At 38.8% G+C, this 13,350-nt stretch overlaps 1 protein-coding gene across 5 annotated transcripts in view; it reads left to right on the top strand.

Moving 5' to 3' along the window:
- POU6F2 (POU class 6 homeobox 2) overlaps nt 1-13,350 on the top strand; it is a 302,685-nt gene that overhangs the window by 50,319 nt on the left and 239,016 nt on the right. For all 5 annotated transcript variants that reach the window (XR_008975165.1, XM_057431526.1, XM_057431525.1 and 2 more), the window contains exon 2: nt 2,522-2,693. Coding sequence is in view for 4 of the 5 variants with exons in the window: in XM_057431526.1 (XP_057287509.1) it covers nt 2,522-2,693 (172 nt within the window). In the remaining variant the exon portion in view is untranslated. The remainder of the gene's footprint in view (nt 1-2,521; nt 2,694-13,350) is intronic.

Here is a 13,350-nt window from a genome sequence, read left to right as displayed (position 1 = left end):
ACTTCCTTCCCCAAAATACTTCGAGAAGGGTCAAATTTTGTCCCGATTCATGTTTGTTGCAGAACCACTCTTGGTGTTAGTTTTGAACAGCTGAAACTGAGAGCAGCAGCTCCGGCTTCGGAACAATGCTGCTTGTGTTCACAGTGACCTTTAGCTGGAAAATCTGCTAAAATACATTATTTAGTATATGAAACCAAAGAAACAATTTTTTTCCTCAGTAAATGACTGTCCATAAAGCAATAGGAATAAAAGGCAAAATGAGACAGAGTTTTTCCCCAGCATCTGCAAAAGGAGTCTGTTAACTTGTCTTCTCCCCAGAAACATCTAAGAAACGTTGAGATTGTTGCTGGCTAATAAATACAGTGAATGAAATGTTAATAAATCACCAGCAATTTAGCCTGACAATAACATGGATTGACCACATTGATTAAATTGATTATGTTTCATATGTTTATAATATGTAGACAGAAGCCTAATTTATTTTCTGAAGAGTTCAAGGCAGGTATCACTGGTTTAAAGAGGAGGGGGGAAAAAAAGTCAAAACAATGGAGTAATGTTTGTGGTTGCTATCTGCAATAATCTAATGCTGACAGAGAGCAGTATTTTATTTAGTAATTAACAGTGTAAAGGGGAGAGAAGCTGTCATGTTGGTTCTTAAGCTGGGGAATGTGATGAAAGATGATATCTGCGATCTCATCCTTTCCACTTGTTTAGGATTGTCAGGATGAGAAATGTCAGCATTATGAAAGCTCAGCTCTGCTCTTGATATGATAAAACCCTTCAAAAGCCAGTCTTTCTCTCCCTCTCCCCCCTCCTTTTTCCCCTCTCCCTCTTGCACTTGCTTTTTTTTTATTTATCCTGTTTTGTTAGATGGCAGAAATATAATTCTTTTCTTTCTTCCTATTATAAGCCACCATTTTTGTTTTATTATATGTTTCACAACCCCTAATGCCCCACTGAAAATTACCTTGTTAAATGACAGTGTTTCAAAGCCATGAATCCTTTCCACCATTCCCTCAGAGGTTTGAAACAGTCAACAGACTGTAAAGAATAAATAATAAAAAAGTATTGATTATTTTGATGACTGTGAGATTCAATTAAGTATTAATTTTGCCCTCCAGTGGACCTATCAAGGTATTCAAAAGGGAGGATTCGGCTCAGCTAAATGCGTGCTGAGTGCTTCAGCCTTAAATAGGGAGAAAATGTGTTTACCTACAGTATTTGAAGAGGAGTGCATTGATGCACAGAGTCCAATATTTAAGTGCTGTGCAAATTAAGCCCTGGTGACAGTGACATTGTTTTCAGCGATACGAGTATTGACTAAAGAAGTGCATTTGATGACAGCTTAAACTATTTGTATTGATTAACATTTTCATAGATTATCATGTGTCATATCAAATTCACTTTTCAGACATGAATACATTAAAAAACCCATAGGCAAACATTGACCAATGTGAGGACGGGACAGAGGGAACATGCTAACCAACCTACTTGCTCGCTGGTCACCTGTTCTCTGCATAAGAGCCATTTAGGCATGAACTTTGCAATAAATAGCTGCCAGAGAGCGCAACAAGGTCACTTGTTCCTTCTCATTTTTTTATTTATTTTTTTTAGTTTCCTCTTTTTTTCACGCTGGTTTTGGAGCTGTCATGATATTATGCCTATTAATTTGCAAATGGAATAATAGAGTGTGCTTGGAAATAATGCCTGACCCCCAAATGTCCTCAATGAGCAGAAGATAAAACAGATCCAAACCAGCAAGGAACAAATTTTCAATGTATATACAAGTCTAATGTTTTATGGGGGATATTATGTTGCAAACACAAGAATAATTGCAAACTGTGTGTGTAAGTATTTTCCCTCATTTATCTTCTTTTAAAACATGCATTCTGTGTGATTTTCTTTTTATTTTCAAAAGGAAAAGACTGCGTTTGTGTGTGCTTACGGACTTTGGGAGCATAGTATCCCAAAGGCAGGAATAGTTAAAAGAAATCTGTGTATCTCTGTTGAATGTATGTGATGCAATGCCTGTTTGCTGCTGCATATTTTAATGGAATGCTGGAAACTCTGTATTTGATTCTATTAATGTTGTACAGCTGAGGATGCCTCTTTAAATCACTGTGGAGCGTTCCTCTTCCATGGCTTTGGAGCATACAGGAATTTCTTTCCTTACTACGTTAAGGACAGGGTGAGGTGTAAAAAAAACATACACGCAAAAAAGCACATCCCATAATTAAAGCTGTGTTGGTTATGTTGCTTTTATAGAAGTTTTTCTCCAAAGCATCCTGAATCTCTCACATGCTAGTTGAGCTTTAATAGGGTGGGGAGTAATGGAAAACTCATTGGATCTGTAATAGCTCTTCACTTGACTGCAGCCAGCAATAACAGCAGGAGCAGCCAGAGATAAGAGAGAGAGAGAGTGAGTGTGTGTGTGAGAGGGAGGGAGTGGAACAGAGACTATACGCACACCAAAGCTGCCACTTTTTTTTTCCCCTCACTTTTTTTTTCTCCCCCATCCTAGGATCCAATGATAGCTGGACAAGTCAGTAAGCCCTTGCTGTCACTGCAGAGTGAAATGAATGCAGAGTTGAGAGGTGAGGACAAGGCAGCTACTTCAGACAACGAGCTGAATGAGCCCCTGCTTGCGCCTGTGGAATCAAATGACAGCGAGGACACTCCCAGCAAGCTCTTCGGTAAGTCTGTCTAGGTATTTCATTTCACTGCTACCATGTTGTCCGGAAGAGCAATCTCTCCCTGCTCTCTCCCTCTTCCCCCCCCCCCCCCCCCCGCTTTCCTTGTTCGCTCAATTTTGTTCTAAGTACGAAGGAGTAGCTTGGAGCGTGCGGGCATACAGCCCTCTGCTCCCATTGCAACTGGCTACCAGAATGACAGTGTCAGCCCTGAAAACTTTTGTCAACAATGAACTTATTTTATGCAAGTTGCAGACGTTTTAGGTTCGCTTTTGCATGTAAAAAACACATGCTGATGTGTTTTATGCTTCCAGCTTGTTCTAAGGCTGGATTAAAGTGCAAAGTTATCATTTTATATGGTGAAGATAAAGCTGGCTGAAGAGAGCTGAAACATTCCCATAGAAAACACTCTGTACTGAGTAAACAAAGGCTATGAAGGGTACTGCACATGGAGCTAATGTTTTTGGAATTTAAATTAGAAATGAAATATTTCTCCTGAAGCCTCTGCAAAGAGAAATTACCTTTTGGATTTTGAATTTATTTTTTAGTAGTCTAAATTGTACTAGATAAGTGCAGCCTTTCCCAATCAAAACAAAAGCAGCAAGAGTGGCACTCCAACACAGACATCTGTCATTCAAACGGATGACACCCTGTAAGCCAACTCAAGCAACTCTGATCTCTAATCAGAAAAGGGAGCAGGGCTGTTGAGGCGTGTGCTTGAGTGATAGATGTTGATAGATGTCTGAGCAGCGCTATGTGGTACACAATGACATTTTGGGTTTAGAGGGACTGCTCTCCTGAAGGAGTTCCTTTTAATTATTTCCAATTGTGGCTTGAGATAAACCTTAATAGAAACAGAGCATTTCCTTATTTTACATGATCCTCTAGGTGGAAGTTAAAGGGAAAAAGGTCTTTTTTAAAGGGAAAAAGGTCTTGTTTAAAGGGAATGCAGCTTTAAGGGACAGAGAGTGAGAGCCCCTTTTCTAAGATTCAAGTTTTAGTTTTGTAGTCTATAAGGAAATCTGTAACAATGTTTAGATTTCAATATTCCAGCTCAGGAAGAGCTGCAAGATCTTTTCTAAACAAAAGAATACATGCAATTTTCTTTTAAAGTGGTTAAGAGCATGTTCTTTCTCAAAGATATGGCACAAAAATATTTTATTAAACAATTTCAATGAAGAAATGGAAGAATGGTAATAATTTAAAAATCCTAAAACTTAATTTCTGGACTACAGTAATGACCGTTACTGAATATCGCATCTATTTTTAAGCACCCTCTTAGTAATCTTTGTTTCCATGGGAAGCATGATTTCCATTAGCACTTTGAATGTTCAAAAAACATAGAATAATTGTTTTAGCTTATTTCACCCAGGAAAGGATTGTAATGTCTAAAATTCAGAGGGCTATTAGTTGTCTGGAGTAGTATGAATATCCTCAGCTGTGTTTTTATGTATTTAATTTGCTCAAATATTCAGGGTGCATCTGTTAAAGACAGCAAGGCAAGTACAAAACAAAAGCCAGACTTTTTAATCTGAGGGCAGTGAAATGTCTGTCTGTTCTTAGGTTGGGCAAGTCTTGTAATAAAAGGGAGGATATTTTTTGAGGCTTTGTCAGTTGGATGCTCCTCCGTGATAGTGAAATATACAGAGACACTTTTCATTAGAGTTGCCGTGTGGGGTACAGAAATGATGTGCAACAATATCTTGTCTCCTTCTGAACTGCAAATGTAATTTATGTCCCTAAAAGCACTAATGAAAAAGCTACAAATTAATCTGTTGTGTTGTTTCTGTTGGTGAGGGTAAGAGGTTTCCTTGTCTGATTCTTATACTGCTAAAAAGAGGTTTCCAAGTAAACAAAAGTAGGTGAAATAGTTCAACTGCCTCAGTATGAACTTACGTACCGTTTATCGAGGGTCTGTTACAATTATGATGGATGCTACAGACCTTTGAGCAGCAGCCCTCCTCAAGTTAATTTTAGTAACTTTGAGAACATAAAAGAAAGGACAGTGGGGCTGTTTTGATACATTTGAGGATCAAACTGAGCAGATATAAAATCAAGGCTATTAGTCTTTATGTCACAGATGCATCTCTTAAGGTAGATTTGCAGTAAACATTGAAAGTAAGTATAATGTTCACAGCTTTGATATTTATTTGATTATTCTGTGGCTGTTTCTTTTTATCATACTACTCATAGCATTAAACAGGAATGCATACTTTGGGGTTTTGCAGTCTCTGAAATGAAATTGTTTGTGGACTTACTGATGTGATGGCACAGAGACCGACTGTTTTCTCCAACTTTCTTTCATGTGATCAGAAATAATAGTTTTCCTTTCACCATATACCATTTAATACATGCTGTGTGAAAATTTGCCCAAAATCTGTTTAGCAGAACAGGGTGGAGCATTTTAGGGAGTCAAGGGAGGAGACAGGTCCACTGAGAACAAAGTTTTTCTACGCTGCTGCTTTCATGTCTTTTGCAGAAATTGTGAAAATGATGCCCTGATTTAGCTGGGATGGAGGACCAGCATTTGAGTGTCTTGTTGATGTTAGCAGTATTTCACCAGTCTTATTTTCATATAGATGAACAGAGTTGAATGATTATATATGAAGAGCTGCTTTCTCACCATTCTGCCTAGGTTGTCTTGATAGATGGGTCTATTTCTGCAAGGACCTGCTTTGCTCACCTCTGCCTTTTCCTAAAATCCACCTCCTTTTTCTGAGAGTTCCTTGGTTTGGTATTTCACTGCGTACCACAGAAACAGTAGGCATTTATTTTCTGTTTGGTAGCAGATAGCCCTAAACCGTAAGAATGGCACCTTTTCAACAGTGGTCCCTGCTACAGATCAGGAAAGGGCAGGAATACACTTAATTGTACTTCTTGTGGCTTGAGAAGATACGCAGTAAACGGTGATTCTCTTCTGGGTGCTTTGCTGTCAGTGATGAAGCAAGTGAAAGCTGCAGCTCCTTGGGTCTCAGAAATACCAGCGCGTGCTGTGTAAATTCCTGATAATCAGAAACACCCCTTGAAACTGGTGCACAAGTGTCTGGGAAAATGCACTTTGGCACTGCAGTGTAGTTGTCACCTGTGAGTGACGGAAGGAACAGCTGTGGTTAGAGGGGTTGTACTTGCTGCTTGTTTGCCTCCTTGCTATCTCCTACTGGTGGTGTTTGGTTTGGATTCTTATGAAGAAAAGGCTGTCCTGTCGCCTGAGGGTTTGCATCTCTAATCCTCCACTGGTACATTTCTGCCAGTGGACTATGTGTGGAATCTGTGTACCTGCATACAGAATTTTGATATTGAAATCATGTAAAACAAGGGAATAAAAAGCATGGTGAAAAATACTTTCTGAAGTGTGAAATGTTGGTAAAGGGCTATTCTGAAACACGCTAGCTCCGAAGTCCACTTGTGAAGTGTGGAGATAGCACAGCTGCAGTGTTGCAGTTAAAGAAATCCCGGGTTTGCTGGGCAGAATATGAGGCCAAGATTTGCAAGAGATCTTGTAGTTAATTATTTGTGAAGTGGAATCTCCTGTTTTAATAATATGATGTACTTAAATGGAGAAACTGAGTCTGGCTGTTGGCATTCCTGGTGGTGCCACTTGCGGTTGAACTTGTCTTACTCCGTGATATGTTTCGAAATAGTAACCCAGGCTCTTACAGAGAAAAGTTGGTGTTTGTTAATGCTGTGTAGTAGCTTCACTTGAATGAATACACTGGGATCTGATCTGAAGTTAATTAATCCAAGTTGCCATTTTATATGGTGTCTTTAAGCAAGATTAGAATAACTTATGAAGTATTGATCTGAAAAAGTCTTAGTAATAAAGAAAAACCCCTCACATTTATCTGTGTAATATTTTAAACTGTTGGGATTCAAAAGTTGGTGCAGGCACCATGGGTATGTCTTGCATAAAGTTCCCTGTACTGTAAAAATCTTAGGAGGGAAGTGGCTAGTCCAAGTAAGAAAAGCCTCTGTGGACTGAGGTCAGCTTTCTGGATTTAGATCCAATCCTTAATTCATCCTTAATTGCAGGTAATTTGTGGCATAATTAATTAGCTGGTGATATAAGAAAAGCTGGGAATGCATTTGCGTGGTAAGGTAATTTTACTGTATTGTTAAAAATTGCTCTTTGAGATTGACCCCGTGGTTCTACGCATCAAACTTGCTGAAATAAAGCAAGCTGTAAGTATATAGTGAATGTAAGACCAAGCCTGTAACTGTGGAGACACAACTGTTCCCCATTTAAGAATTGCAGGACAGCAAGAAATTAACTCTTAATATTTTAGGGTGGTTTGTTTTTTGTTTTTATTTTATATATATATATATATATGTATGTATGGTTTTTTGCTGGCAAGATTTTGTTCTAGCGAAATGAAATCTTAGGTTTCCTGCACTGGATCTGAAGACTGTGGTTTTGTTTGGTTCACTACCAGGTTTTTTTTGCCTTTCTCATCATCCTGTGTGTGTTTGAAGTTTGAAGTGGGGATATGCGAGTTAAATGAATCCGCACACATTTCTGTAAACAAGGGTTTATTTTCAAAGCCCTGCCTTGGCTTTGGGGTTTTGTTTTCTTTTCCCATATTGTTACCCATGTTTCAGAACTGCATGCGTCTTTCTCTGTCAGCGTACCCGTGTATGCTGCAGCAGAACCGGGCAGAAGTTGTTCCTAGCTGACTGTGTTTTGCAGGAAAACCCCTTGTATCCCTCTTTGAGGGAACATACCTTATCCTTTCTTAGTTTTATTTTTTAAATTGGACTTGCCTTGATTAGAATTTATGGCACTGGAGCCATTTCAGTTACAAAGGATAAAGGACAAAATTGTCTTTTACCTCTTGAGACAGTGGTCTCTGCAGGTCAGAGCAGAGGTCATTGCTAGGTTGCTGTGAGGAAGCTTGCGTTATCGTCATTAACAGCATCTAGCCTGTGGGGGGAAGAAAGGCCTTCTGACGAAGAGCTTTCCTTTCATCAGTGTATTTAAGGCTGATTCTCAGTGTTTTGGTTGTATCCTCAAATTTTAAAGGCCTGTAGGAGCTGTGCTCATCAGGAACACTTTGATAAGGTTTGGTAAATTCAGTGACAAAGCAATGCGTGTTTGTTGCTCTTGCTGCATTTTAAAGCACTAGTGGATATTTGTTTGAATAGGGAAGTTCATGGCCCAAATGGTCTCAATATTAAAATCAGAGCCATCTTTTAGAGGCAGCAAACATTTGAAAGGTTTAACCTGCATATAAAAATTCTTGCCTGTTCATATAATCTTATTCAGTAATTTCCACAATGTGGAGCCTTTGTTCCGAGACACTATCGGTTATCCATGCCATCGTAAGGGGCTGTAGCACTGATCCTGCTACTGCTTGAATGCGTGATACTTTTATTAGAGTAAGTAATCTGTGGATTAGGAGCACTATTTCATTACAAAGACTGTGTCAATGAGAAACATTAATGGATGGCATGTTTACAGAACCAGATAATTATATAGGCCTGTAAATCTATTTTCGAAAATGTAGTGGTGTCTTGCTCAAGTAACAAACAAGTTCTGAAAGAATCTGAAGATCTGGCTATGTGAATGAAGGATATATTTGACATGAGGATTTTTAAGTAAGTGTTTGCAAACACTTAGGGACTTGAATAACTACTCTGAATAATCTTATTGTTTGACTCCTTGGCAGAGTCCTTAATGTAGTCAGCGGGGGATGCATTTGTGAATGGGGAATAAATGCCCATTAAGGCCTAAAAAGATGTTATGACTATTTAAACACAAAGCACAGTGCAATGGTAAGACAGAAAATCCATCCCTGGCTCAGCATTCCTGCTGTGCTTAGGTATTGCAGGTAGCTCAGGCAGTGGTGGTACTGATGGTAGTACATATATTCCAACTCTAAGGAGAGTAAAATCTGCCTCCTTTAACCTTTGGTGAAAGCAATATTGGGCTGATGAAGGGCAAATATTGCAGCCCCACTTATGAAGTCCCTTGCTGGTATGGAAATAAAGGACCCTCTTGTGGCTGTCTCTGAACTGTGGCAGAGACAGCCTATTTTAAAATAGGCAAACAAACAACAAAAGCTGTTTTGAATGAGGAGGAAGTTAATTGTGAGTTTTGTTGTTTTGTTTTCTTTTTTTAAAGACAATTGTTTGTTCCCATGAATTTCTAATTACGACTTTGCTAAATTCTTTTGAGCTAAGTGAATGTTGTATGTTTCTTAAATGATTTTTCTTTATGTGGATGCAGAACAACTAACAGAGGGAAGGAAGAAAGAGTGAGATCCGAAGATGTAATTGGTGTGACTGAATGACAAATAGTTCATTTTTAATTAATCTTGCTTCTGCCTGTCTTTGAAGCGATCAAAATACCAACAAACTTGTTTAAGAGCGATGTTAGTGGCTGCCTGTTTCAAAGGGACTTGCTGGCTACTAGACAGTAAACAGGTAATTTGTGAAAGAACTGTTACTTTCTTTGATTGAGATCCTTGCCAGTTTGTGTTTTGAGATTAATAATAGATCAGACACTTGCACATTAAAAAGCAAGCAAACATAGAAAAGAGAAGGAAGGAGAATTGGGTGTTTCTATTGGACTTTACACAATTAAGCAAGTCCTCCATGGAAATGTGAGGGTGAGGCAGATGGAGGTGAAGTTACGTTTGCCCAAATGTGCACATGGCACCACTTAACACCTCTCTTGATTTCCTTATGCTAAACAAAGAGATAGCAAGTGCTTATACCAAGCTGGCCCCCTGTCAGGGGGCAATATGTGTAAAGTTTCCTGCTGTCAGGTTAATAAATTTTTTAAAAATATCCAAAGGCAGAGGTAGCTGTAGGAAGCTCATAGTAACAGTTGCCATTCTCCTGTGGATCGTTTTTCTCTTTAATATCCGATGTAGCGCTTGGTTTTCCTTGTTGTGTTGTCTTCCTGGGTTTTGTTCTTTCTGGCATTTGTGGGTGGTTCTTTGTTTTAATTCTCTTTCCTTGCTAAACTGCCGTTTCTGTTGCATCCATCACCTGTGGCCCCTTTATTTGGAGAGAGAAGGTCAGAGGATGGGTGAATCAGTTTTGTGGCTTTTTATGCTTTCATTTAATTGCATATTCAGTGTAATAATTTTTTTTCCATTAATGGTTTATTTTCTGACTCGTTACATGACTACCACTAGCACTACCACAATAACATTATTTTGCTTGTTACAGAATCATTTCTGATGAGCTCAGTAGTAGCAGTTACATTAAAATGACAACTAAATGAGGAAATTAATGCTGAACAGGGGCAAAAGCAGAATAAAATTAAATGTGTCATAATTTCTGGGTTTCACCAGGAACATTATTTTGTCATGGAAATGGTTTGATATTTGTTAGCGTAAAGTCTCATTTCTCTTTCTCCGCCATATAAAAATCAAAATCAATATCAGTATGAAACAAAGGAAGATTTGTGTTGTGACACGTCCTCTTTTATGTTGTGATACTGCTTTGATTCTCTGGGAAGCAGGACTAAGCCCTTTTACTTTGAAAGCAGAGGTCATCTAGAGAAGAATAGTACCTCATCCTGCCTGGCGAAAGAAACCCTGCTGTTTTCAGACACAATGAAATTGGCTTCATTCTCTAGATAGTCCAGGGATATTTACATGTACCAAATCAATCCACACCCCTGCCACTCTAAAAAGTGTTTAACACTAAACTACTGCTTGTCTATTCCTAAAACTAGCTTGGATTTCTCTTTTTATTTTAGTAAATGCAAGAAGAGTTGTTGGATGAGCAGGAGCTTTGTTTTTCTTGTTGGTTGTCCTTTCTTTTCAGAAGGGTAAATGATAATTGCTGAGGAGTTTGAAGTTGACTTAAGGAAAATGCTATGTATCAGAAAATAAAGCAGTCATGGTACTTGGAAGTGATTGCGAAAGTTAAATGTACATTTTGTATATATTATCAACCAGTGTGACTGGAATATGATATAAATTATGTTATTGCAATTAGAAGTCCTGAAACAATTCTTAGAAGATTAAATTTTTGTGCAAAAAAAAAAAAGGTTTTCTTATATTAAGAGCAGTATTCGCTACAGAAGTGTACCAATTGGTTACTTCTTTAAAAACTAGCATTGAGTTGTTTCCCTCTCTTCTGCTGCTTGCTGGTGTGTGCACACAGCTGGAAATGAAACAGCTGTGCATGGGCAGTTGTTGCTCAGATCTACTGAAATGCATTTTGCTTCTTGTCTTTTGAGGTCTGCTTTAGGTTTCCTTGCTTTGGTTGAAGCTTGGTGTTTGGAGGTGGGTTCTTCCTCAGAGAGGATGATCTAAAATCTGTGTTTAATCAAGAAGCCAGAATTGCTTCTCAGTTAATATACCTTAAGGCATACTTTAATATGCCGTACAACTAAGTATGTGTAATTATTTCTTGAGATAGCACAGTATTAACTGGAAAAGAAGAAAGATGATTTGAATTCAGTCTAATCTCTTGAGCATATACAGTATGGGGCAGTATTTCTGTTTTCTTTTGCATACTATTAGGATTTATTCATGTGATGTAGAGGTGTCATGTTAGCTCAGTGATTTGAATAAACATGAGGCTGGAATCTGACAGGTCTCAGGTGACTGTCCATCATGTATGTAGGAAGACCATAGATTTCAACAGCATTTGTCCTGTCAGTACTTGCATGCCAGTCTGTGGCCGCCACCTCACTGACATGGTCACTGCTCTACAGCTTCCCATGTTTTGGAGTTAAAATCAGCTAAGCAAACATGCTGACAGGAAGGAGTAACCACTTTATAATTTTGCTGCCTTCATATTTAAAAAAGATGAATTATTGAACCAGTCCCAGGGTTACTGGGGATTTGTTATGCTGTGCAGGTATGCATATGTATTGCAAAGGCTCTACAACTCCACCTCTGCTGCTTTGCCATGGGGAAATAGGTAGTGGCTGTGGCAGGGGAAACATCTGACCTGGTGTAGGCACAGATGATGTGCTGGTGTTGGAACCTGTGTAAGCCTTCCAATAAAGGCAGAGAAGTTCTTAGGGGAGGTTTCTGGGACAGGTAGGATGGATTATCATGATTAGGCATTCAAAATAATTAAGCACTATAAATGGTAGTTACTACTGAAACAAAAATCAGCAGTGATTAAAATGGGGGAGGGGATTAGGTAGGCACAGATGAGCTCAAAGGTGACTGTAAATGTACAGGCTGGATATTTCTCCTCCTTTCTTATGCTTCCTTGTCTGAAATCATAAATATTTGGGACTGCAAGACACAAATCTCTCTGAAGGGAAAATGAAATTTACAACTGGAAGAAAGAAAAAAAAATAAGAGTATTTTTAAAATATTTTTTTCTATTTATTGAAAATACTCTATTTCATAAGTACGGTAATTGTAATTATAACATCCAGCAAGAGAAGCTTCTGCATAAGTCATTTGAGTTGTGTGTATGTCCCGTTCCCCCCCCCGGTATGAAGAGTGCAGAGGGAACTCTTGTGTGTCTCTGTTGCTGATGGGTTTGATGCATTGCTTTCAGAGTCTCCTGATTTTAACGGCATGGATACAGCACAGTGAACCTTCTCATAACACTTGCTGACAGGAGAAAAAAAAATCTTTCAATCAGCTGGTCCTGCTCCTTCTCCCCCAGCCCCCACATCCCTTTGCTTTTATGAGGCAATGAATAAGAGCAGGACCAGATGATGCAGAGGGTTACTCAGATGAGATGTCCTACTCAATGAGCAACTTTGGATTCGCGGGACACCGGCTTGTGACCCTGGGCCTTCAAGGGATTGAGTTTGGGGGCTGAGCCTTTCTCTCGCACCAATCTCTCATCTGTGTGCAATGATGGCTTCTGTGTTTTGAACAGCAGTTTACATGTTTCAGGCTTGAATGTGGCAGCAGACCCCTGTGATGTGTCACAACACATGGTGTGTCCTCCTAGCGCTGGCAATGGGGCTGTACTGGGAGGGAGGTGGAGGGGAGGTTTTGGTTTATACTCTGAAAACTCAGGAGCAGAACATTCATGTTTATTAGGAGGATCAGAATCAGGTCTTTTCTTGCAAAGATTTCTTTTAAAAATTATAAAGAAATTAAATCTCCAGACTCTAGTCAGGTTTTTGGTTATTTTTAATAACCCATTCTTCTGGTTTTGTAGTTTCTTCTCTGTGGGTTCCTGTAACTGCTGTATCTGACACCAGGTTAAAACACTTTAAAAAAAAAGAAATGGTTTCCCTAAAAGACAGCTTACTGCTGACTGTTTTATTTTGTTTATATCTGATATTTCTTGTGGTATTCAGATGGTTGTAATAGACTAGCACAAGAGCTGCATGTCTTGTCATCTGTACTGTATCAATACGTTTTTATAATGATACAATAACCTGAACCCTGTAACAGTTTATGATCCATTTGAGAATTCTTATGGATTCTCAGAGTGACGGAGACCTGAAAAAAGAACTTGACTGCTTTAGCACAACTGGTGCTGTGACAGGAAAAACTAGTGTGCCTGTGATTTAGTTGCTAAGGAATCATATTGATCTGATTTGTCATTAAACTTTTAAGTTTGAGGGGAAAAGGAAAAAGTCGGCTGCTTGAAGGTGGAAAAAACAGTGATGTGATTGCAAGAGTCTGCAATACAGGTAAACTGTGCTGTACTACTCCTGATATTGATTTGTTATGATTAATAAATATGATTTTATGCATTACGTACGTAGTGTATC

The sequence above is a fragment of the Pezoporus wallicus genome, unplaced genomic scaffold (genome assembly GCF_028554395.1).
Source record: "Pezoporus wallicus isolate ANWC-B61680 ecotype Strahan unplaced genomic scaffold, APGP_CSIRO_Pwel_v1 scaffold_11491, whole genome shotgun sequence".
NCBI classification, from domain to species: Eukaryota; Metazoa; Chordata; class Aves; order Psittaciformes; family Psittacidae; genus Pezoporus; species Pezoporus wallicus.
This window is presented reverse-complemented; position numbering and strand designations above follow the sequence as displayed.